The sequence below is a fragment of the Aquarana catesbeiana genome, linkage group LG01, assembly GCF_042186555.1.
Source record: "Aquarana catesbeiana isolate 2022-GZ linkage group LG01, ASM4218655v1, whole genome shotgun sequence".
NCBI classification, from domain to species: domain Eukaryota; kingdom Metazoa; phylum Chordata; class Amphibia; order Anura; family Ranidae; genus Aquarana; species Aquarana catesbeiana.
This window is the reverse complement of record NC_133324.1, coordinates 136,830,127-136,856,969: the sequence shown is the minus strand read 5'-3', so window position 1 is coordinate 136,856,969 and position 26,843 is coordinate 136,830,127. Positions and strand designations below refer to the sequence as shown.

General features: G+C 43.1%; 1 protein-coding gene across 1 annotated transcript in view; it reads left to right on the top strand.

Annotated features, from left to right (window-relative positions):
* LOC141134725 (beta-hexosaminidase subunit beta-like) overlaps positions 1–26,843 on the top strand; it is a 95,368-nt gene that overhangs the window by 23,453 nt on the left and 45,072 nt on the right. The window contains exons 3-9 of the mRNA XM_073624166.1: positions 2,194–2,259; positions 7,420–7,466; positions 9,212–9,322; positions 16,392–16,493; positions 19,310–19,442; positions 20,534–20,714; positions 23,467–23,553. Of these exons, the coding sequence (XP_073480267.1) occupies positions 2,194–2,259; positions 7,420–7,466; positions 9,212–9,322; positions 16,392–16,493; positions 19,310–19,442; positions 20,534–20,714; positions 23,467–23,553 (727 nt within the window). The remainder of the gene's footprint in view (positions 1–2,193; positions 2,260–7,419; positions 7,467–9,211; positions 9,323–16,391; positions 16,494–19,309; positions 19,443–20,533; positions 20,715–23,466; positions 23,554–26,843) is intronic.

The window sequence follows — 26,843 nt, the reverse complement described above, 5'->3', positions numbered from 1 at the left end:
CCATTATGATATATATTGAGAAAATATATGTGTGTATGTATAATATATATATATATATATATATATATATATATATATATATATATATATATGTGTGTATGTATGTGTGTGTGTGTGTGTGTGTGTATATATAATTCTATGATTACTATTTTATTATTTATTACATTTTATGGTTGTACACCTATGTGTTTCATTTAAAGTCTACCCCCCCCCCCGTACATGCTGTCACTTTTTTTGAAAAACAGCGCAGCTGTGCGAGGCTTCGTCCCCGTGGCCTTGCATTCATTCACAGAGCCCTGTGAATGCCGGCTTGTTCTCAATGAACTACCAGGGCGCTGTTGAGCTCTTTAGATAAGTTATTGATTATTCCTGCTTTTTTGAAACTGCTTTCCGTACGACGTACTGGCAGACCACTTACCCTGACAGCTGTAGGAGTCCTGCTTTGCACCCACGATCTGCAAAAAAAAAAGCATTTATTTATTTTAACAAGTGAACGTCTCCTTTAAGTCTATGATCAGCTGTAGTATTCCATGCACCTATTTTGGGAGAGTTTCTCCTATTCTTCTTTGCAGGACCTCTCAAACTCCATCAGGTTGAATGGGGAGCGTCGGTACACAGCCATTTTTAGATTTCTCCAGATATGTTCAATTGGGTTCAAGTCTTGGCTCTGGCTGGGCCACTCAAGGACATTCACAAAGTTGTCCAGTAGCCACTCCTTTGTTATCTTGGCTGTGTGCTTAGGGTTGTTGTCCTGTTTGAAGATGAACCTTCACCCTAGTCTAAGGTCCATAGCGCTCTGGAGCAGGTTTTCTTCAAGGATCACTGTAGGGATAGTATTGGCCAGTTAATGAGCGGTGCCTGATTTCCTCCAGACATAACGCTTGCCATTCAGGCCAAAGCGTTCAATCTTTGCTTTATCAGATCAGAGATTTTTATTTCTTATGATCTGGGAGTCCTTCGGGTGTCCTTTTGGCAAACTCAAGGTGGGCTGTCATGTGCCTTTTACGGAGGAGTGGCTTCCGTTTGGCCACTCTCCCATACAGGCCTGATTGGTGGAGTGCTGCAGAGATGGTGGTTCTTCTGGAAGATTCTCCTCTCTCTCCACAGAGAAATGCTGGAGCTCTGTCAGTAACCATCAGTTTCTTGGTCACCTCCCTGACTAAGGCCCTTCTCCCCCGATTGCTCAGTTTGGCTGGACGGCCCACTCTAGGAAGAGTACTGGTGTTTCTAAACTTCTTCAATTTATGGATGATGGAGGCCACTATGCTCATTGGGACCTTCAATGCTGCAGAAAATTTTCTGTACCCTTCCCCAGATCTGTACCTCAATACGATCCTGTCTCGAAGGTCTACAGACAATTCCTTGGACTTCATGGGCTTGGTGTGTGCTCTGACATGCACTGTTACCTGTGGGACTTTATATAGACAGGTGTGTGCCTTTCCAAATTTATGTCAGATCAACTGAATTAACCACAGGTGGACTCCAATCAAGTTGTAGTAACATCTCAAGGATGACCAGTGGAAACGGGATGCATCTGAGCTCAATTATGAGTGTCATGGCAAAGGCTGTAAATACTTAAGTGTAAGTAAACCCCCCATAGTTTTCAGCCAAGGAAGCTGCCATCTTTGCCTCTGGTTAATCTATAACTGCCATGATGCTGCACATGTGATTAGTTTAGACACCAGCCATTGGATGGTTTGACAGTTTGGTTGGGAGCACAACCAATGGGAGTGTTACATTTCCGGCACATGCCGGAAATGAAACAGTTGTGTGTGTGTGTGTGTTTGTTTTTTTTATCTTTGCAAATTTATAACAAACATCTTTCACATTGTCATTATGGGGTATTGATTGTAGAATTTTCAGAAAAATGATAGAAATGCACAAGGTGGTTAGCTGATGTAAATGAGAGCAAATCACCAAGCTTTATATCCCCTCTTTCTTTGCATGTGCACAGTAATTAGGCGGCTATATGTTCTGTCTAAAGTTTGATAGAAAAAGAGGTTGCTATCTTATGTGGGGTGGCCATTACTAGCAGCACACCAACCCTATCCCCACCCACTCAAAACCTTTGAAAGGAGTCCTGTTTTCATTTATTTGATCAGTTATCATTTATTATTATTATTATTATTATTATTATTATTATTATTATTATTAATTTATTTATCAAATGTATTCCTTTTTTTTCCATTTTAGATAAGCTGTCAGTTAATGAAGATGGAGCTGTTCTTCAAGCAAGTCAAGTCTGGGGTGCTGTGAGGGGTAAGCACTTTTCCATATTCATTTGGAATCTCCAGTTGAAATACAAACTACCTGTCAGGACTGATCCAGGTTACTAAAATCACGGAACCCAGTTTCCTGCATCTTCCAGTGTTGTAACTACAGATTCCATCTGTATAGTCAGGTATTGCACAGATACAGCAGTGAGTTATTGAAGGTGAACATTGGGGCTTCAGTTGAGGGGTCTGCCGTCTGCTTTTGTTTATAAATGGAGCATTGTTGTTTGACACTTCCATGTTGATCCACATAAAGCAGTCTTGAGCAGATGAGCATCTTCGTTTCAGCTCGAAGTCTCCTTTTAATTAGATAACGACATAAAAATGTAATCCATCAATCATTGAAACTTCAGTTATTGATCAATATTAATAAACTGAATTATCCACCCTACATCTGCTAGGGGAACCAGCAGTGAAATCTGCCTTCTTGACTTTGCCCCTTACACCTTTGCTTGTGAAAGAGTGGGGGTCAAAGTCTTTCTTCTCTTTTCTCTAGAGCACAGTATATAGCATAAAAAATCCAACAGGAATAATGCAAGTCTGTTAGTGTTTGGGGGATTTGAGAGATGGGTTTTTAAAATGCCACCGTAGGAATTTATCCAAATATTTTGAAATTAAAGGTGCGGTTACTGAAGAATGCCATGCATAGTTCGAGGACTTCATGTTGGTGCTAAAGCTTACCCTCCCCTTTCTGTCCCCTGTACATTTCAAGTTTGGCTTTCCATCATATTGATGGGCCAGGAGATATGTTTGAGGGCGAGAGGTAGAGGCAAGCTCCAGCAACACCAACTTGGGCTAAGAATGTCCTAGCACTGGACTGTAACTGCTGCCTCCAAAACCTTGCTATAAGTATGGGGTCTTCAACCCTCCCCCATTGCCCCTGGAGGGCAAAGCGACAAGTTTGCTTTAAAGCTTCCAGGAATTCAGCTCATTTTTAAGATAGGCACACTATGAGTTAAGTTCAGCAAAGTGCATGACACCTTCTACGCTTAGCTCTAATATTTACATCTGGCAGCTTTACAGTACTCCCGGAAGACAGCTATTGCTGTAGTCCCGGGAGAGCGCCGCTGATCTTTCTGAGATCTGCATCTTGAACAGGAGAGTCACTACAGCTACTATGCCTGCCCCTCCCCTCCTCCTACCCAATCACAGAACCATGTGATTCACTATGTGAACACATTCACAAAATACAAAGGCTTCCGTGAATGGGCAGTAGAGGTTCAGGGGCAGGCATATCTCATCTTTTCATATCATATCTCTTTTTTCCTTCTCTCACAACCCCAAGTATCTGGAGTGTAATTTGGCCAGACAAACAATAGCAATAAGCTCAGGAGATGTCATGCACCTCCTTGGACTTAAGTCGTAGGGCTGAATTCCAGCTGAAAGCTTTACTGCCTTTTCCTGGAGACATCATCCTCATCATTTTCAGCCACATTAAGCAAAACCACTTTAAGGTATGGGATCATTTGACAGCCCGGTGCTTGGCCCAGCACTGTTACATGAGGGCAGGACATCAATTGTTATCTCTGTCTTGAGCTGTTTGGATCTCACACAGACTTTTTTTTCCTCTTATTTTGTGGCTGCACAAAGCAGGGCTGGGCATGAAGGAAAGTTAAGTATGATGGTGGGGCGGGGCGCATGAAAGCTAACCTGTTTCGCAACAAATATTTTAGGCTAGTACTCATAGTAATCAAGGTTCTCATCTCTTCCATTATTACATGCTCCTATTATTGGGGACCTTCATGCTGACCAGTTCTAGCTGTGTTTTAGGATTGTGCATTAAATTAGTCATGGTGACGGGGGTTGTTTTCAGAAATGAGTTGCAACACATACCAGTATTTCTTTCTGTTTTTAAAGAGATGACCAAAATCTCCCGGGATGATGCCTTCATTTGTTTTTCTCTCCAGAATGCCAGCACTGATATGCTCAGGCATCATCCTGCCCGTGGTTGGCTTTGGTCTCCTACTGTATATCCTAGATTACCTTACCCAACAACAGTTCTGAGTGTTACCAAATGTTGTACTGCATGATTATATGTAGAGCTAAACATGGCTTGCACAGTCCACCAGTGATGAGGGAGACAGAGGAGATGGCTTCATGTTACCTGAGCTACAGGAAGGGCTGTGATGCCCCTTTTCCTCTAATGTTATCTCTTGTCCTTCTGGCCTGTTGCTTGGTTTACAAATATTCAGAGATGGCAAGGCCTGTGGATGAAAAATGGGGGCATCACAAATTGTCAGTGCTTTTATTTGCTGCTTTTTACTCTTCTACCCTGAATGCTTTTGGGTAGTATTGCAGCACAGTTAGTTAAGTGATGGTCTTGTTGTTTTGTTATTTTTATTTAAAAAAAAAAAAAAATGTTATACTTGCCTGCTCTATGCAGTTGGTTTTGCACAGAGCAACTGGGATCCTTCTCTTCTCGGGGAATTAGGGGAATTCCTTGGGCCCCCAGGTCACCAGAACTATTGCAATAAAAGAAAAACAGGGGCGCACCAGCCTTGTGTATTAACTTTTTAAAAACATTTATTATAAAAGTGATATACACACACACACACACACACACACACACACACACACACACACACACACACACACACACACACATATATATATTATACATATACATTTTACTAGTTAGTAGGTGCCCTCTGTTCTTTTGTTGGGGCTATTTTTCTGGCATTTTAGGGCAGCCGCTAGCCCAGATTGACACTAGAATGGCTTTAGTGAGCTGACGGCCCCTATTTGCTGGTCCCGCCCCCAGTCACCTGTCACTAGGCTGTTTCTCGCCGCTCGCATTGAGAGCGGGCCGGTGTCCTGGCGAGAAAGTTCCGCTTGGCGGCTAAGTTCCCCCCTTTACTGCGCAGGCGCAGCACCTGCGCAGTAGGAACCGGCGGAAATAGCCGAAGCGGAATAGCTGAAAATCAGCTGTACACGGCGCCTGTAAGAGGGCCCCTCGCGGGCTCGCTTCGCTCGCCACGCTTCGGGCACGGCCTCGCTTCGCTCGGCTCTTTTAGATTCCCCCTCTAGGTCCACTTGGATGGTGGGGAAGGAACCTGGACCCAGAGCGCAGGCGCCGTGTACAGCTGATTGAAGCGTTTGAGCTTCGGCTATCTCCGGCGGATGACAGTAGTCCGTACTGCGCAGGCGCTGCACCTGCGCAGTACAGAGGGGGAACTTATCCGCCGAGGGAACATTCTCGGTAAGACACCGGCCCCTACATGCTGGTCCCGCCCCCAGTCACCTGTCACTAGGCTGTCGCTCGCATTGGGAGCGAGCTGTACGAGATGCGGAAGGGGCGATGTGGATTCCGCCCACTTCCTTCAGCTTGGAACGCAAGTACACCAGCGTGCGTTCCACATGGATACAGCCACACTGTTACCGGCCCGCTGTGCACTCGATACAGAGGCGCTCAACCTGTACTGACCCTCCAGATAGCACTGTAGGTACTCGTTCTTCTCCCTCTTTTGTACATACATCTAGGATTCAATCTTTCATAGCTCTACATTTGTGTATATCCGTTTGATGAGACTGGTGGTTTTGTGGAGTGGGAGGTTCCCACCCACCATGTATGCTACTGCTCACCATGATTTATATCTGGTACACTTTATGCTTATGTCATCTGTCGCATTCTATGTGCACAGCACGCTATGTTTTCATCACTAATGGTTCAGCTTGCTTCTGGTACATTACCATTGCTAGTGTATTTTATTGAATTTTTGTGTATATGTATATATGTGTTCATTATATTTCATTTCATGTTACGTGTGTGTGTGTGTATATATATATATATATATATATATATATATATATATATATATATATATATATAATCTATATTACGCTATTATTACTATTTACTACACAAACTATTCTTTGTTCACCAATTGGAGTGTTGCCCGTATGATTGGAGGGCACAAGAGGGAGGGATCCCCTGAGGGTGAGGAGCTCCATATCCCATCCTTGTTTCACTGACACTGAGGCATTTATAAGGGGGGACTGCTGAAGGAGGGATCACTGCATAGCTCTGACGAAGAAGGGACGTTCCCTTCAAAACGCGTTAGCTGATTGTGATGTTTATGCATCTCTCCACGATTTTTGGAAGGCATCGCTCATCCTAAAGTTGCATGCTGGCTGTCTGTACACTTCATGTTGTGCCCCCTCCACCTATTGCTTGTGAGTTGTTTCTTTTTATCACTTTTATAATAAATGTTTTTGAAAAGTTAATACACAAGGCTGGTGCGCCCCTGTTTTTCTTTTATTTCGGTTTGCACTAGGATTCCCCATCCTTGAGGGCAGCAAGGCCTGTGTTGACGGATCTTTTATGGTGATCCACCTGTGCGCAGGAGTCGTTTTTTGTTTGCTAAAGTACTGCACCAGAACTATTGTCCCTATTGGAACAATTCCCCTCTAACTTTTCCAAGGACAACCCAAAATGTGGGATTTTCTTTTACTTTCACTGTCCATAAACAAGACTAATAAAAAGGGTGAATCTTTATAACGAGGGCACTAACAGTAATAGAAGCCTAATGGGTCTTCCAGTCCCTTTCCACTCTGCAAAAAGAAAATGAAAAAAAAAATGCCTTTGGTTATATTTTAATGACAGCTTAGGCCCAATTTTTTCCTTAGACTTTGTATTGTCTGCACATCTTGGTAGGTAAGCAGTCAGCAGATGGGTAATGTATTATTCCATTAACCATTAACATGGTTGAACATTTTATTTCATTGCTCATCAGTTCCATCAAATGTGACATTTCAGTTTTAGGTGGGTGCCCATGGGTTGAATCACCTGCCAACTTCTACCATGTCTGTATATATTCCATGGCAAGATTTCTTTGCAGACATCCGTGTCACTAACCCCTACCAGAAAGACATGAGGGATTTACAGATTTTGTTCAATCTGCATTATAAAGTACAGTAATTACTGTATGAAAGGAGTGAGTCACCATCATTTTGGCTATGTACTTTGTCTGGCAGGCTGGGCTGTCCTCATCAGTGAAGAGCCAGTATGTAAACGTTTTAATTCCTGCCTTTCTGTTTTAAATGTGTTATCCGGCATTGACATACAAGGAAAAAGACTTTTGCACTTTTTCTAACTTTCTGAAGCAAAATATATATACAGTTTTTTTTTTTTTTTCTCTCTTTTAAGGTCTTGAGACATTCAGCCAGTTAGTTTATAAAGACAGCAATGGAGCAGTAAGTATTCATTATGTAGAACTCTTCCCAAGGGTGTGTGTGTGTTTCGTTTTCTGTGAGCAATACAAAGGCTCCCATTGCTTCTCTTTCTATTTATGTTCCCCTTTTTATGACTGACAAATATGAGAAAAGTCTGTCCCATGACTGATTTCAATGGGGTTCTGTGAGATCACTATGGCCTTGTTGAAAAGCTGGTTGTTGCTGCTCTTAGTGCTTTTAGCAGCATGCAGTGTGTAACTCTCAGCACATTCTTTGTTTGGGACCCACAATTGTTCAATTGTACTTCATTAGGGGGAACCTCATTTCTTAAAGCAGAACTCCAGTTTTTATTAACTGCCGTAGAGGAGGACTCCCTCCTTTATACTTCCAATTTTGTTCCTGTCATATAGCACCTCTTCACACAGTGATTAACTCAAATCTTCATTTCCTGAATGGGTTCCTGCACACTGCCGTATGGATGACAGGCTCTTCCTGGGGAACCTCACTGTGATGTACATGCCCCTCTGTAGTTTTCAGAACTATAGCAGTGAAGTAATGATGCAGTACAACCAGCGTGGAAGTTCAGTACCTGCTGAGATGTGTAGTCCCTGAGCAGTGTGCACTGGTATCATTTTAGTGACATGCGCACTGCTCAAGGTCTAGATGTCTCAGCAGGCATTGAGTTCCCATGCAGGTTGTGTTGGTAGTGACACTGGCATCATTATCCACAGCCAAAATGCTGTGAACATGACAAAAAGCACAAAAAGGAAAACCAGATTTGGTGTACCTTAAACTGAGGGAGGCAACAGCTCGGGCAGATACTACCACTCACCAGTTTGGGTAAGGAACAGTAACAGGTGGTGCAGGTCTTCTCTCTACCAGATCGATTGCTTCCGTGGAAAGTGGTCTGCAGATAGTCAGTTATGGCAGTGTTTCTCAACCTCGGTCCTCAAGTAATCCCAACATGCCATGTTTTCAGGTTTTCCTTTACTTTGCACACCTGCTTTAAATCAATATGAATGACATGTTATTGATAAGAGCTATTTTATTTAAGGGAAGATACCAAAACGTGGCCCGTTGGGGATACTTGAGGACTGAGGTTGAGAACCACTGTTATGGGATTTGTGGGCATTGTTTTATGGTCCACTTCTCTTATGGCTGTGGTGTATACTAAATAAAGGGTAAGAAAGACCCGTGACCATACATTTCTTGTTGGTCTCAGAAGTGCACTTTCTTTTAATCTCCTGCAACCCAGAGTCAGTTAATAGGTTGATGCCCTCTATCAGCTGACGTGAAAGAGCCACTCAAGGCTCTGGAAAGATCCTGACTATATTGTCAGGGGTCACCTGGCTGCCTGATTGGCAGCTGGCTCCGCCTCTCAGTGCACTGCTGAGAGCCAGAGTCGGCTGCTCCTGCCCAGTGTTGACAGTCGCTGCTCTGAGAAGATGAGAACTGAGCAATCAACGGACATGTGATCACTCAGTTCTCAATCTTGGAGCTGACATCGGACAGCTGCAGCATGGAGGTGAGTATGTATGTATGTTTGCTTTTTTTTTAGAAGTCCACACTTCTCCTTCATTGTAAGCAGCATAGACCTGTTAGGATTTAAAATTAAAAAAATATCACCTGCACATAGATTTTCACTAAAACAGCAATTCCGATATGAAAATTAATTTATAAAATGTTTCACTGTCTTCTTGACATCCTTTTTTCTTTAGTCCTAATATAAATGTGTGTAAAAAATATTTTTCTTGTTCTTCCTCTAGTTCGTAATAAACAAAACTCAGATTACTGACTTTCCAAGGTTTGCCCACAGAGGAATACTACTGGACACATCCAGACATTATCTGCCTCTAAAGGTTATCCTAAAAAATTTGGTGAGTGACGCTGAAACTTGCTGTTAAAAAAACTCACATACAGTCTACATAATGTGGGCTGCCATAGCTGAACTCCTGAAAATGCTGATCCTTTGGCTTTCTAAGTTACTGACCAAAACATAGCAGCATTCTCAGCAGGAGTTTAGCAATAGCAGGCCCTGATTTTCTTCTTCAAAGCATGTGAATAAGAATGTTTTGTCCTGTAGTGACCAATTTAAACTAAAACATCCATTGGTAATAAAGTTCGTGTTTGTCTTATGGAACATTTTTACTTCTTGCAATAATGAAGAAGAATTTTTCATTTCCCCAATTTTTGTGATTGGGTAGGACCAATTTGCCATCCTGCTTGATGGCTGCTGGCTTTCACAGATTGGCTTTTAGAGCCCAGGTTCTGAGGGACAGGAGCATCTGAGTCTGTAATTACTACGATGATAATTATAGGAAGTCTACTTCTACCACGGTCCGTCACTGGGCATAGCAAGCTATACTTCACTTGGTGAGAGTCTTCCCATGGAACAAATCCTCTCCTTTCTGCAGCTGGTTGTAGACCTGCATTTGGCTCTTAGCACTATCAAGTACCAGGTTCTGAAAATGGTGGGATCTGTTATTTCAGCGGAAGGGGGCAAAAAGAATAAGTATATTTGTTTGAAAGTGTAATTATTCTTTAATGTGCTGCTATTGGTGACTCTGTGACAAGTATACAGTGGGGGAAATCATTTTTTGATCCCCTGCAGATTTTGTAAGTTTGCCCACCTACAAAGAAATGAAGGGTTTATAATTATCATAGGTGTATTTTAAATGATAGAGACAGAATATCCACCAAAAATCCAGAAAAAACACATGATAAAAATGTTATAAATTGAGTTGCAGTTCAGTGAGTAAAATTAAGTATTTGATCCCCATGCAAAACATGACTTAGTACTTGGTGGAGAAGCCCTTGTTAGCAAGCACAGAGGTAAGACATTGTAGATGGTGACCAGGTTTGCACACATCTCGAGGGATTTTGGTCCACTCCTCTTCTTTATAGATCTTCTCTAAATCTTTAAAGAGTAACTCCACTTTTGAGAAAAAAAAATTTCCCCTCTGGGTGATCTATGTACATTGTTGTACTTTTGTTATTCTGACGAAATCCATGTGTGTTTGTCTGTGCCTCTGGGCTGAGAGGGTCTAATGGGATTGGCTTCATAATTATCAGTCAGCTGTGGAGCTGCAGGGCACTAATGAGGAAATCTGCTGAGCCTGCATCCCTTTAGATGTGTTCCTATTGAAAGTATCTCTCAAAAAAATACATTTCTTTTTCATACATCATGGGACACAGAGTCAGGCTAATATTCATTACCTACTGGGTTATACTCCATCTCCAGGTGAATGGACACTGGTAGACCAAATTGTCTTCAGACAGGAAGTGATCCCCTATATAACCCCTCCCACACAGGAAGCACTTCAGTTTTTACCAGTGTCTGCAAGGTGGATGGCACGGTTTGTCTGAGCTCCAGGTCTCTAGTCCCACAAACTGATCTTAAATGAATCAAGGGATTGACCAATGGGATCCATTTCACACAGGCTTTATATGGTTAGATAAATGGTACCTGAGCCTCGCAAAAAGACTCAAGATTCTGCGAGGTTTTGCCTGTAATGCGGACTCTGGGCGCTGGACCCTGCAAAGTGGAATCCTGGACACCACAGTGCTAAGGCATTCCTGCAGGGTGCTGTACAGGTCCAGGAAGTGGACCTTAAACATGAAAAGGGTACCTAAAATTCCTCAAGTGACAGGAACCCACCATGAAGGGTGAAGATTGGGCTCTTAGTGGGGAAGAGCTTAAAGCTCAGGATTCTTTGGAGGGCCTGGCAGATGAGTCTGCTTCCAAGCAATCTGGACAAGAAGATATCCAGTTGTCTGCCTCTCAGTCACAGAGGCTTTTGATCTGGACTCTGACCGAAAAGGTTCGTTCTGCCTTTAAGTTGCGTCTTGCAGAGGTGGCTGAGCCCTCCTAGTTCTCTTTGGGATCCCTGAGGCCTCTTCAGGCTGCCACAGGCTTTCCCTCTACACCCCCTGTTGGAACAGGCGGTGTATGCTGATTGGGAACATCCTGATAGGATTTTTGTTCCCCCTAACAGGTTTTTCCCTTTTATATCCCATGGATGAAAAGTTAATTAAAAAATGGAGCATGCCAGCAGTAGATGCAGCAGTCTCTTCCTTGAACAAGAACTTAACTTGTCCAGTAGATAACGCACAGGGTTTGAAAGACCCTGTTGACAAGAAAATGGAGTTATTACTAAAGGCTTCCTTTTCTTTGGCCAGTTCAGCTATTCAGCCAACTGTTGCAGCAATTGGTATCTGCCAATCCGTAAAGGATCAGGTCAAACGGCCTGATAGGCCTAACCAGGAGGATGATCTGCCTGAAAGTAAGACAGATATTCCTTGAGCGCTGTGTTTTGCTATTGACGCCTTAAAGGATTCAATACAGCAGGTTTCTCGTTTTGGCTCTCTCATCTGTACATATGCGCAGACTCTTATTGCTTAAGAACTGGTCAGCCGAGCTTCCTTGTAAAAAGTTATTGGCAGGTTTCCCTTTTCATGAGGAATGTTTATTTAGTGATCATTTGGACAAATATACCCAAAAGATTTCCAGAGGGAAGAGTTCCTCTCCTTCCTGTGAAAAAAAGCACCAGACGGCCCTCGTTTAAAACCTCAGGGACTGCTTCCTCCAAAGTCTCAGCGTCAAGGCGGTTCCGTCGCCAACAGGGCGCTAGGGCCAGGGGCAAGCCACAGGGCCAAGGCCAGAAGAAACTCTGGGTCCAAGACTCTTCTAAACCCAGCACCAAGCCCTCCTTTTGAGGGGACGCCCCCACTCCATCGAGTGGGGGGGAAGGCTGCTGCACTTTGTGGACATTTTGGAGAACAATAATTTAGGACGAGTGGGTCACCTCAATTATATCTCGCAGTTACAAGCTAGAGTTGCGGGGGATTCTCCCTCAGAGGTTTATAAGATCCAGCATTCCCTTGGATTCTCCAAAAAGAAACTTATTGCTTCAGGCACTACATCATCTAGTACATCAAGGAGTGATTGTAGAGGTTCTGGTATCCGAAAGGGGCACAGGGTTTTACTCAAACCTGTTTACGGTTCAGAAACCATACGGGGACACAAGGCCTATTTTGGACCTAAGATCCTTGAACAAGTATCTCCTGATACAGTCCTTTTGGATGGAGTCTGTCCACTCAGTAGTAGCCTCGCTCCAGAGGGGAGACTTTATAGCCTCCATCGATATAAGAGACGCGTATTTACACATGCCTATCTTTCAGCCTCATCCGAGGTTCCTGCTTTTGCAGTAGAGGAACGTTATTTTCAGTTTGTGGCTCTACCCTTCGGGCTGGCTACAGCTCCCTGGGTGTTCACAAAGATCCTAGTACCAGTACTTTGTCTTTTAACGGCCCAAGGGATCCTGGTGCTCGGGTATCTGGACGACCTCCTACTCAGAGATCACTCATTACAGGCTCTAGAACAGAGCATAATATGCACAGTGCGGTATTTAAAAAGCTTAGGCTGGATCATAAATGCCAAAAAGTCAGCCTTGAAACCAGCTCAAAGGCTAAAGTTTTTTGATCTGATCCTAGATACGGTCCAAGCAAGAATATTCTTGCCACCCGTAATGATCTGTGCCGTGAAGATTCAGGTGCATCAGATAAGTGACACCAGACAACCCTCCATTCGGCTCTGTATGAGTGTTCTAGGGAGGATGGTATCCTCCTTCGAGGCAGTGCCCTATGACCAGTTCCATTCCAGGCCTTTAGAACAAGACGTCTTGTTGACCTGGACCAGAAGAGAAAAAGCCCTGGATTATCCAATGTGCTTATCTCCTCGGGCACGCTTAAGCCTAAACTGGTGGACGCAGGATCAGAACCGCGAAAGGGAAAATCCTTTCTCCCGGTAACTTGGAGAGTACTGACTACAGAGGCCGCTCTCTGCCCCTCCACAGCTCAGCACTCCAGTGAGTGAGGAGGAAGCAGAGCAGAGAGCTGCTGATTGACAACCAGCAGCTCTCTGCTCGGGGAGCTGTGAGAACCGAGCCATCGGCGGTGATCGATCGGTTCTTAGTGCAGAGGCGCCAGGGGACAGATGCTGCATTGGACCAATGCTGCATCCATCGAGGTAAGTATGATATGATTCCTTTACTTCTCTTTTAAGGTTTCTTGGTTGTCCTGTACATGTGCCTTCTTTAGTAGGGGGAACCTTGTGGGTGCTGCAGGATTCCAATCCATGGCGACGTATTGTGTTACCAATGGTTTGTTTGGTGACTGTGGTCCCAACTGCCTTGAGATCATTCACAAGCTCCTCCCATGTAGTTCTCTGCTGATCTCTCACTTTTCTCATGATCGTCCTTACCTCATGAGGCGAAATCTTGCATGGAGCTCTAAACCAAGGGAGATTGATGATTATTTTGTATTTTTTTTTTTCCATTTGCGAATAATCACTTCAACGATTGTCTCCTTCTCTCCAAGCTTCTTGCTGATGGTCTTGTAGCCCATTCCAGCCTTGTGCAGGTCTACAATCTTGTCCCTGACATCCTTTGACAGCTCTTTGGTCTTGCCCATGATGGTGAGGTTTGAATGGAAGAAGATTCTGTGGACAGGTGTCTTTTATACACATAACGAGTTGTCATTATAAGCACCTTCTTAAATTAATTCTGTCAATCTATGTACCATATGAGCACAAACTGTAGCCAGCCTGTGGGAGCCAGAATTATTGTTGGTTGGTAGGGGATCAAATTTTTTTTACTCACTGAACGTCAACTCAAATAATTTATAACATTTTGTATCATGTGTTTTTTCTGGATTTTTGATTGATATTCTGTCTCATTTAAAATATATCTATGATAAAAAATTATAGCCCCTTCATTTCTTTTGTAAGTGGGCAAACCTACAAAATCTGCAGGGCATCAAATAATAATTTCCCCCACTGTATCTCTGTCTTGTATTACCTTCTTAAATATTATACAAAGAAAGGCTGCGCTGCTGTGAATAAGTGAGTGTGGTCAAAAACCATTTAAATGACCATAACATATACATACACAAATTACCATAAATACGTGACATATAGGATTACTTTTTTTGTATATGTGCAATCAGACATCAAATATGTTGAACAAGGTCCATACAAAAACGTTCCTTTTTTTAAAAAAATGTCTTTCACCAGTAAAAGAATGAAAAGGCATCAATAATATTGATATAAAACACCACTCTTCTGTTGATGTGAAGCATGCACTGTTGTCACCCTGGAGAATGTGATAATAGGGAAATTCCTCCACCAAACAAAACGATCTGCCCCTTACCAGATATTTAGATCTCTTGTTTAAGGAGATCGTATATGCAGGTGGCTGTGTCCCCCAGCCACTGGGTCTTTATCAAAATTAAGGCTCCTAGGGTCTCTACTCAGGGGGTCCGCTGGATGTTAAGCTGCCACTAAAATGTGGCCCCTCCCATCCTCCCGTAGTATGGTTTTGGGGTCTTTAACAAACTCTGAAAGTATGAGCTGTCCCACTGACTATGTTTTCCAACTCAACTGGTTTCCTTGGCTCTTTAAGCCTTTAGTCACAGCACCCTGCTACACAGCCCAATCCTGGCCTCTGAAAATAAGTTCTTCTGACATCCCAATAGGAGCTGACCTGACTCCTGGACTGAGACCTCCTGTTTTCTGGCTGGGGCTCCTCTGACCCCTGGATAAGACCTCCTGGCTGCTGGCTGGGGCACCTCTGACCCCTGGGTAAGACCTTCTGTCTCTTGGCTACAGGCTGGGGCACCTCTGACCCCTGGGTAAGACCTTCTGTCTCTTGGCTACAGGCTGGGGCACCTCTGACCCCTGGGTAAGACCTTCTGTCTCTTGGCTACAGGCTGGGGCACCTCTGACCCCTGGGTAAGACCTTCTGTCTCTTGGCTACAGGCTGGGGCACCTCTGACCCAGGGTAAGACTTCCTGTCTCCAAACTGGAGACAGGAAGTCTTCTACCTTCTTAAAGTGGAGTTCCGCCAAAAAAAAAAAAAAATACTGCAGCTGCTGACTTTTAAAATAAAAGCACTTGCCTGTCCAGGGCGGCCGCGATGTCCTTACCCGAAGCTGACCTGTCCCTCGGTTCCCGGATGGAGGCGCCGGCATCTTCAGTAAGGGAATCGGGAAGTAAAGCCTGGTTACCTACTACGCATGCGCAAAAAGCGCTGCGCGTCCTGACTGGTCCCTGCTGTCTTCTGGGACCTATGTGCCTCCCAAAAGACAGCGGGCGGAACGGAGGAGGGGCCGGACATGGCATAGATCGCCGCATATTCTGCGGCGATCTATCGCCGGAAGTGGGAGCAAATACCTGTATTAAACAGGTATCTGCTCCCCCCCCCCCCACCTAAAAGGTGCCAAATGTGACACCGGAAATGGGGGGGGGGGGGGCGCACCGAATAAGCGGAAGTTACATTTTTTTATTTTTATTTTTTTGGGTGGAACTTGGCTTTAAGTCCACCAAAGACCAGAAATATATTAATGGCCAACCTTGCTTTTAAATTCAACATTATCACTTTAAAGACCCCACAAATCACTGCTGACACGTAATTTTTAACACACAACAATACTGAAAGGCCTTTTCAAGGAAACAGCCTACCAGTTGTATAAGGGGTCCCCATGATGTAACAGTGAAGCACACTTAGTAACCAATTTTATTTGGAGGTGCATGTGTTTTTTTTTTTTTTTTTTTTTCTCAGCATTCATTTCGGAGTAATCCAAAAAATGGAAACCATCCATTCCCATAATGCATTAGGAGTTATCTCTGCCCTGCTGTATGTGTCCTGAGGTTTATAATGTATATGAGGGAGGACAGACACAAACATTACCTCCTGTACTGGGAAGGTAACAGCTGGGATTGATGGTGGGAAACAACTGAGGAAAAATGTTTTTGTCCACAACATTCAATGTCCCTTCACAGGCTAGAAACTATTTCTTTTCTCCCACTTGTTTAATATTTTAAAATTGATGGAAACAAATTTTTGCAACTTCTTTTTTTTTTCCCTTCCCTCCTATTTTCTGTTTCAGGAAGCTATGGCATTTAACAAAATGAATGTCCTTCACTGGCATATAGTTGATGATCAGTCTTTCCCTTATCAAAGCGAAGCATTCCCTGAACTGAGTAACAAGGTAAGTGATTTGTACTGGGTTTCTGGTAGAGAGTAATGCCAATTCTTCCTATTGGTAGTGCCTTTTTTTTTTTTTTTTTTTTTACTGTTTAGTTATGGGTTGTCTAGTATGTACATCAGAGATATCTACAGGTGGGTACAGTGTCTGGAACTGTTCCTGGGCCTGAAGCCAGACAAGGCCTAAACAAATCTACATCTTGCTCCCCGTGTTGCTATTTGGGCTTTTTGCTCAGGACAGCTGTAGAAAGAGCTTATAGAAACATGTTGTGCTAGCTTGGAGCTCACCACCTGCTGAGTGCAAGTGGGAAATGCGATTGTGTAATTTTTTCATGTTTACCGGAATAAAAAAAAAATGCATTTTTATGCATTAAGGTGAAAAACCTGTTCTGCAGCTCCCCCCAGACCCCAACCCCCCTTATTACCTGAGCCCAATTCAATCCAGAGACCTGCACAGGAGTAGCGGCTCTAGCCGCTTTCTCCCCCCTTTTCATTGGGCAGACCAATAGCAGCGGGAGCAATTGGCTCCCGCTGCTGTCAATCAAATGCTGTGACGCAGGAGTCCCGCTTTCTGTGTCAGTGGATGCAGCAGCGGGGCTCGGGGGCGAGCACACACGGGTGCCCCCCCCACATGGAAGGCAGAGAGAAGGGGCCTGGAGGATCGGGGCTGCTCTATGCAAAACCATTGCACAGAACAGGTAAGTATAACATGCTTGTTATTTTAATAAAAGAAAAAACACAAGGCTTTAATGTCACTTTAGAGTGGATGTAAACCCTCACATATACCCAGTGAAGTGAGCAGCCTCAGATGATACATAGAGATTAAACAAATCTCCCTACATAAATTGTATTTGTATATGTGCTGTCTTCAACTTTCTAGACGGCTTAGAAAGTGCACATCCTGTTAAAATTTTCTCCCCCTGTTCCACCACTGGGTGTGGAGTCTGAGCATACACTGTGTGATGGCTGATTGGAGGAGGGCACCCCCCCTCGGTTGTCAGAGCTTGTCAGAAGTCATCATGCTCAGGCAGCTCAGTTTCATTCACATGAAGCGCTGATCAATGTGCTTTACAGGAACGGTCCATATCCAGAACAGGGGGCAGATATTTTAAAATTGTCATACAAAATATTTCAAGTGTACAATGCTAGAACGGGTGGCACCAGCCTAGTTGACTCTCCTAATGCCCTATTGTGGCATAATCCTCAGCTTAAAGAAATAGCCGAGGTGCCGGACAGAGCATGCTGGGCAGCTTATGCCCATCAGCTGTTCAGGGATGGGATCTTTAGATCTTTCATAGATTTGAAGATTGAATACGGAGTTCCGAATACATTTTTTTTAGATACCTGCAGCTGCGTCACGCAGCAACGGCTCAATATGGTGTGGGGGGTGGGGAGTGGCACTCACCCCTTCTAATATGGAAAAACGAATCGCTGATGGGGATCATTCAAAGTTGATCTCTAAATATTATTTCACACTGCTGACATCCTCCTCCCCCAGAATGGACAGGGTGTTTGCACAATGGAAAATGGATATACCGTCCTTTTATGGAGGAATCCTGGTCTGAGGCTCTAGATACTCTGGTGCCCTCGATCTCAGCTAGAGATAAAATGCTCCAGTTCAATTACCTACACAGAACTTACTATACCCCCAAACGATTGCATAGGATGTGTAGAAGGGAGTCTCCTCGATGTAATGCAGCAGTGAGGGACTTCTTCCATATGATATAGCAGTGCCCTCGGGTGGTGAAATACTGGAAGACAGGCCTCACATATTTGGAGGATGCACTGGAGCTCCCAAACGTATATTCTCTGCCCCAATGTCTCCTGGGAGACCTGGAGGAGGAGGAACTGTCCATATCACAGAAGATCCTTTTGAAAATAGTCTTCTGCTACGCCAAAAAAGGCTCTCGCCCTTAAATGGGGGGGATCTGCCCCCCCCCCTTCCCTACAAGACTGGCTGAAGTTTGTTAATAACGCCCTACCAATGTATAAACTTGCTTACCAGGCTAGAGGATGCTCTAAAAAGTTTGATAAAGTATGGGGAAAATAGATTAAAAATGTATTCAGAGAAATTGTAGTATGATCAATAAAGGTGAATGTCTTCGAAAAAGTTATACTAATAATGGAAATGAATGTATAATAGGTTATATCATAATATAAAGGGGACACAGAATAGACACAAAAATGGTTTAGCATTTTTTTTTTCTTCAATAGGTTTTTATTATTTTATATCAGGTACAGATAAAGACAATGTATGCATTGTACCTGATCATTAGAAATCGCATATTAATTAATGAACAGAAATATATAAGTGGAACTGCTAATAGGAAGATTTTATATCAAGACTTATGCAGTAAATATAGGTTTTCACATAGATATATTGTAATTGTCCCCAGGAACATGGTTTAGCATTTTGACAACAGTTTTTATTGTTTATAATCTAAAAATGGAATGCTTGGTTATCAACAGATACATGGTTTAGTTCCATGACATTAAGCTCAGATTGAAATATACTTAAGATATATTGTATGAAAACATGAACAGTAATATTGAAGTGTACAATTTTGTGAAATTTAATAAAATTTACCCTTTAAAAAAAAAAAAGTCATGCTAAAAAAACCCAGGGGAACGGAGCAACAGAAAGACATGAGACATAGGGCTTTTGAGAGATAAGTAAACACTACAGATATGTACCCAGCTCAGATTTCATGAATGGGGGTTTACATCTTCTTTAAGGTAATTCTTTCCAAGTATTACAAAAAGCTGCATTACTTGTGATTTTAAGTGGACTGTTTGCAAATACACATTTTTTGGTTTCAGGGAGCTTATCAGGCATCCACACACATTTATAATTTCATTGATATACGCATAGTGATCGAGTTTGCTAGACTAAGAGGAATTCGAGTTATACCAGAGTTTGATTCTCCAGGACACACTTACTCATGGGGTAAAGGTGAGTATGGTTTGTGTAAACTATAGCGAGCTTATACACACTATTGCTTTATACTTTTAAATATGATGTGCATTTTATTAGATAAATACGTTCTTCAACTTCATTTCCCTGCAAGACCCGTCTTCCACCATGGCAGATGGCTATATCTCTCTATCCTCTATCCGTCTTCCACCACGGCAGATGGCATGTTCTTATTGAACTGTGAGGGCACTGGTGAATGCACTTATAGTTCATTGATTCTTCCTGCTCTTCAGTAACCGTCTGCCCATAAGTTACAGGCAGACATCTGTACTGACACTGCACCTGCAATCTGATTACAGGTGCAATGCTTTGAAAAAGAAAATGCACATTTTAAATTGAACATATCCTTTTAGTTATAATTCTCTTATGCTTTTGCACTGTCTTTAAAGTGGACCTTCAGTCATTTTTTTTTTTCAATTTCCATCTATTAAATATTCTGCCCTTGTTTTAACTTTGGATAGTAAAACGTTTTTTTCTGCTAGTAAATGCCTTCTACAGCCCACTTCCTGTTTCTTGTCTGGTAAAAAGCCTAGGCTTATGACGACATGCACAGCTATCTCTGGGGAGAGTTTGCCAGGGAGGGGGGGGGATGAGTCCTAAGAGGACCAATGAGAGCTGCAGGTGTGCCTCTGTGTAAATCCAGGAAGCGAACAGGCAGCAGCTTCAGCTGCCCACAGTTAAAATGGCTGCAGCCAGACTTTGTGGAGGGAGATTTCTGCAGCATATTTGGCAAGTACAGAATCACAGTATATATAAAATAATATGCAAAGTGGTTGGAGGGAAGCTTAAGAATGGGAAAGATGTTTTTATTTCAAATTATGTGAGCAGACTACAGTTCCTCTTTAAGCTAATCTTAGTATATAAAAGCTGTAGCAAATAGAATTTAAGGTGCCATTGATAACAACAGCCAATCAGATTTCAATTTTGTTGTACTTCTCCGACCTTGTTTTGAGGTCCATACACTCTAAAAGGGACCCTATGGAAAAATGCTAAGATGTTTAACAAATTAAGATTTGTATGTCACAGTATTTTTTTGTCTTTTTAAAGTAAATGATTTTTCTGTACCTTAGGCCAAAAAGATCTTTTGACTCCCTGTTACAAAGATGGAGAGCCAAGTGAAAGTTTTGGACCCGTGAACCCAATTGTTAATGGCACTTATACGTTTATGTATAAATTATTTGAAGAAGTTGGCAGATTGTTTCCTGACAAATATATCCATTTAGGAGGGGATGAGGTGGACTTCTCTTGCTGGTGAGTTAACTGCACTGTGTGATGTATTTCTTAAATTCCAGCTAAAAATAAACAGTGTATATAAAAATGCTGCGCTAACCGCACAAACAATGAATAAATGAAAAAATAGCTGCAACTAACCAGTGTTATACGACACAGATCAAAATGAAAAACAATAAAGTCGCGCTAACATATATGTGATGGAAACTGCAAAATTGAGTGTTGAAAAAATAAATGACATTAATGACTCAATGATAAGTGCAAAAAATTATACACCTTGAATAAAACGTGCAAACATAAGTTAAATGTCCATACAGTGCACATACGGAGAAATAAAGAAAAAGACTTAAATAAAAAAAGTCCATAAAGTGAAAAAACAAATTCCAAAGTGATGAGTGAAGTAAATTTTCATAAAGTGCCAAGTGCATGGATGGGACCTCCACCTCAGACAAACACTGCCACTTACCGGAAAGCAATGGTCCCTTGTTACAGGGGACCACGCTGAGCAGATGGCTGCAACCCCAGCCCGGGATCTCGCAAGCAAACACCAGGATTGTTCACGTCCCTGGGGATCCTCACCATCGCACACAGAAGGGTGATGAGATTACCAAGAAATGAAACACATAGAAATGCTCCACATAGCGTAAATCCTTACGATTTATTGAAGAGATAAAAGTCAAATGCACACTTACATTTATACAGTATAAAAACAGCAGAACAAGTAAGAAAGCCGGCCGGCTTCAGATCAGCCTGTATCCTCCGGGACTGGATGCACAGCGGTGACATCAGGACGTGGCTCCTCCTCCCTAAAAATAAACAGTAAATTGTTTAGTAGGTTTTTTTTCTGTATGTCCGGATGTGAGCGGCGGCAGATATGTTAGTGAGGAGCTCTGGGAATCCTGTACTCCATCCTTAGCTATCCGTGCACCTAACTGCTCAAAAAGACCCAATTACCTGCCTGCCTGTTCCTCTCCATCCCCTGCCGAGTCCTGAGCCTTTATTGTGCGGAGGTTCCGCCCGTGCACATCTAGGGGGCCATCGATCCCGCACACCCGCCGCCATCTTCCCGGCCTGTACCCTGCTGGAGCGAGCCGAATATCATTGAAGTGGGATCAAAGCCGGATCATCTTGTTAACCATACCAGGCCACATGCCCTCAACATGGGGGGTGCTTTGGGCGAGGGGGGGCTCTGCGCCCCCCCCCCCAAAAACACCTGATCCCCATGTTAAGGACAAGGGCCACTTCCCGACATCCCTGGCCGGTTTAACAAGAGGGGCCCCCAGATCCAGGCCCCCAGATCCAGGCCCCCACCCTATGTAAATGCATATGGGGTACCTATTCACCTTAAAAAAAAAAAAGTGTCAAAAATAAAACACAGTACACAGGTTTTTTAAGGTGTGTGTGTGTGTGTGTGGTGGTTTTTTTTTTCTCCCCTCTCCGGTTCTTCTCCCTCTGTTCGCTGTCTTCTGCCTCTGCTGGGTCTCCTCTCTGTGCTGTCTTCTCCCTCTGTTCTTCCTCTAATATTGACTCGACGCTCTACCACTCTCATGCTGGGTGTGCAGTGTGCCACTACTTATATTGGCATGGGGCGGGGTCACCGGGTGACGTCATCCAGAGGCCCGGCCCCCTCATGACGTCACCACCTGGGGCATGATGGGCAGTGACGTTATGAGGGGGCGTGGCCTCCATATGACTTCACTGGATGGCCAGCCCTGTGTCTTTATAAGTCATAGCACAGGGCGGACCTGACATTACATCGTAAGAGCGCGTCGAGGCAACATCAGAAGAACAACAGAAGGAGAAGACAGCGCAGAGAGGAGATCCGGCACAGGCAGAAGACAGCGGACAGAGGGAGAAGAACCAGAGGGCTAGAAGACATCAGCGGAGAAGAACCGGCAGAGGCAGAAGACATCAGCGGAGAAGGGAGAAGAAATCGGAAGAGACGCTGGAGCTGCCTTAATAAATTACTTAATAATAAAACGCAGTACACAGGTTTTTTCACACTTTTTTTTTTTTTTTTTTGTTACAATGTACCCCATACTCATTCACATAGGGTGGGGGCCCCTTTGTTAAAGGTGGCTTCCAGATTCCAATAAGCCCCCCCCCCCCCCCACCCGCAGACCCTGAAAACCACTGGCCAGTGTTGTCGGGAAGAGGCCCTTGTCCTCAACATGGGGGGTGCTCGCTCGTCCCCACCCCCTTTCCTGACCTGTCGGGCTGCGTATTGTCTGGTTGCCTGGTATTGTCGGGATCAAAGTCTGATCCCCATTCATTGAAGTCGGACAGATGTCTGACTTCAAGTAGCAGGGCAAAGTCTGATCCACAGTGGTACGACTGTCATGTCGTACCAGTGTGAACCAGGTCCTCAAATCTAGAAGCTGATTGGTTATCATGCACAGCTGCAACAGATTCTGTGTACATCAGTTTAAGTAAATATCCCCCATAGGTACTGTTTTTTACTTGTCAAAAATGTGGTGTTATAAGGCTGGTGGATCTTGACAAGAATACAGCCAAAGCCTGCACCCCTCAAATTTTCTCTGAATACTATTTAGAAATTGAACAGTACAGCCTAATCTATGCAACATCTCTGCTTGTGATTTGGATAAAGAAGGAACACCAGGACACTGATAAGATCATCACTCTGTGCTTTCCTTTTCCTCGGTAGCTCTCTCCGTGTCAGGAGAGCACGATGCAATGCATTAGAACCCAAAGCTGTATGTAAAAACGTCACATGTTTGTTAGAAACCAATAACTGTTTGCTTAATCCTTTTAGGAAATCCAATCCTGATATTACAAAGTTTATGGCCGAGCATGGCTTTGGTACAGACTACTGCAAACTCGAATCGTATTATGTTCAACAGTAAGTGTTGTCTCAGCCATCGGTGCTAACATAGCATGATGCTATCTTTTAGTGTGGTACACTTGGTGCGGAATGCCATTCCTATTCTAAAAACTCTATATTTGAACTCCAACAGTTTTATTTAAAAAAAAAAAAAAAAAAAAAAAAGACATTTTTTGTTATGTTTTTGTTAAACGCATTACAGAGCTTTCAAAAGAAAGACAAAGTAGGGATATCACACATTCTTGTTCCATATACAAATAAAAAATGGATACGAAAACAACTTCCCACACAGAGCTTAAAAAGGACCCACCTACATGGAATGAAGCAAGGAAGAACTGGAGCATTGAAGTGGTTGTAAACCCTCTCATATACCCAGTGACATGACTGGCCTCAGATGATGGGTGTTGCAATTTTTTATGTCACACTGTATTTGTTCAGCAGTTTTTCAAATGCAATTTTTAGGGAAAAAATACACTTAAATGAATTTTATTGCATACAAACACAATATAATACATCTCTTATATTTTACAAAAAAAATGTTACGACGAGTAAATAGATACCAAAAGACCCCCCCCACTCCAAAGAGCCCCAAACCCCCCCCCCCCTGCTGCACACAGGAACAGAGTTGAGGCTGTCAGTCTGCTGGAGGTTCCTCCCCCGTCCCCCTTTTTTTCTCGGTGTCAGGAAAACTTGTCAGAAGTGAATCATGCTGATAGCAGAAAAACAAAGCAGGAGACACAAGTGTCACTTAGTGATCCTAATTGAGACAAGTAATCGCTATAAAAGCACTTAGTGCTCTCAATTGAGAAAAGTGCACACTATAGAGGGATATGCTTTGTTCATATTTCATGTCTGAAGTTTACAACCACTTTAAGGCTTTAGAACCACTTTAACATACAGGAACCCTTAAAGTGGATGCAAACCTGATTCATGAAATCTGAGTTGGACACATATATCTGCAGTGTTTTGTTATCTCTCTTTAAAGCACTGAGTCCTGTAGTTTTCTCCTGCTCCGTTCATCTGTTTTTAGCCTGAAAACTCCTAACAAGTTCTCCATCACATATGATAAAAGCAGCCTGAGTTTTGTGTTGGGGAGGATGCTATAAATGGATTAGCAGAGCCCTTTAACAAACGAAAGTCCCTACCTATGAGGAGAGGGGGTGTGTGCGCCTTTCCTCCAATCGGCTGTCTTGGCCAGGCTTCACTGCAGTGCTAACCTGGAAGAGAAAATCTCCTAAAAGGATGTGCACTTCTGAGGGTTTACATCCACATTAAAAAAAACTTTTGCTCTACAGTAAGGATGAGCTCAGGCGTGTTCATAAAAAGCACGTGGAGCACCCGCCAGGAAGTCAGCACTGTACAGCGTTAATCACAGGCAATGAGACATTGCCCGATGTCTGCAGCCGCGCATTGGGACAATGTCTCACTGCTTGTGATTAGCGCTCAGCAGTGCCGACTTCCTGGCGGGCTCTGCACGTTCTGTTTGCGAACATGCCTGAGCTCATCCTTACTCTACAGCTTCTAGCACATTAATGTGGTGATCGGTGGGAAGAATGCTTCTGAACATTGGTGGTCAGGAGATGGAATGCCCCCCTTACAGATAGCTAATAAGGTAACCAGTGTCTGTGATTACATATCTAGGAGATGGAACCCGTAGCAATCCCTGGGGCTGCGAAAGGCCATGCTTTTGCATAAATTAGACTGGCTTACTGATATGAACAAGAGACAGCCGGGTTATATAAGAACTTTTGTCTGGCACCAAACAGGAAGTACATAAACAGATAACAAGCCATTGTATACTGAACTGAAACCCAGATGGAACAAGTTGGAAATATATATATGTATGTATGTATGTGTATATATATATATATATATATATATATATATATATATATATATATATATATATATATATATATATATATATATATATATAACATTTTGCAGCATCTCACAAAAGTGCACCCCTCACATTTTTGTAAATAATTTACTATTTTATTATATATTTTCATTTGACAACACTGAAGAAATGACACTTTGCTACAATGTATAACAGTGTAAATTTGCTGTCCCCTCAAAATAACTCAAAACACAGCCATTATTGTCTAAACCGCTGACAACAAAAGTGAGTACACCCCTAAGTGAAAATGACCAAATTGGACCCAATTAGCCATTTTCCCTCCCCGGTGTCATGTGACTCGTTCGGTTTACAAAGTCTCAGGTGTGTTAAATTTGGTGTTATTGCTCTCACTCTATCTCTCACACTGGTCACTGGAGATACAACATGGCACCTCATGGCAAAGAACTCTCTGAGGATCTGAAAAAAAGAATTGTTGCTCTACATAAAGTTGGCCTAGGGCTATAAGAAGTTTGCTGAGACCCTGAAACTGAGCTGCAGCATGGTGGACAAGACCATACAGCGGTTTAAAAGGACAGGTTCCACTAGAACAGGCCCCACCATGATCAACCAAAGAATTTGAGTGAACGTGCTCAGCGTCATACCCAGAGGTTGTCTTTGGGAAATAGATGTATGAGTGCTGCCAGCATTGCTGTAGAGGTTGAAGGGGTGGGGGGGTCAGCCTGTCAGTGCTCAGACCATATGCTGCACACTGCATCAAATTGGTCTGCATGGCTGTCATCCCAGAAAGAAAGCCTCTTCTAAAGATGATGCACAAGAAAGCCCACAAACAGTTTGCTGAAGACAAGCAGACTAAGGACATGGATTACTGGAACCATGTCCTGTGGTCTGATGAGACCAAGATAAACTTATTTTTGTTCAGATGGTGTCAAGCGTGTGTGGCGGCAACTAGGTGAGGAGTACAAAGACAAGTGTGTCTTGACTACAGTCAAGCATGGTGGTGGGAGTGTCATAGTCTGGGGCTGCATGAGTGCTGCCGGCACTGGGGTGCTACAGTTCATTGAGGAAACCAAGAATGCCAACATGTACTGTGACATACTCAAGCCGAGCATGATCCTCTCCCCTTGGAGACTGGGCCGCAGGGCGGTATTCCAACATAACAACCCCAAACACACCTCCAAGATGACCACTGTGTGTTGTTATTTTGAGGGGACAGCAAATTTACACTGTTATACAAGCTGTACACTCACTACTTTTACATTGTAGCAAAGTTTCATTTCTTCAGTGTTGTCACATGAAAAGATATATAATATGTTTACAAAAATGTGAGGGATGTACTCACTTTTGTGAAAAACTGTGTGTATGTGTATATATGTGTGTGTATGTGTGTATTTTTAAGTGATTAGTTTTAGTTTTAGGAAATTTGTGTGGAACACCTTGTGTAGGTTTT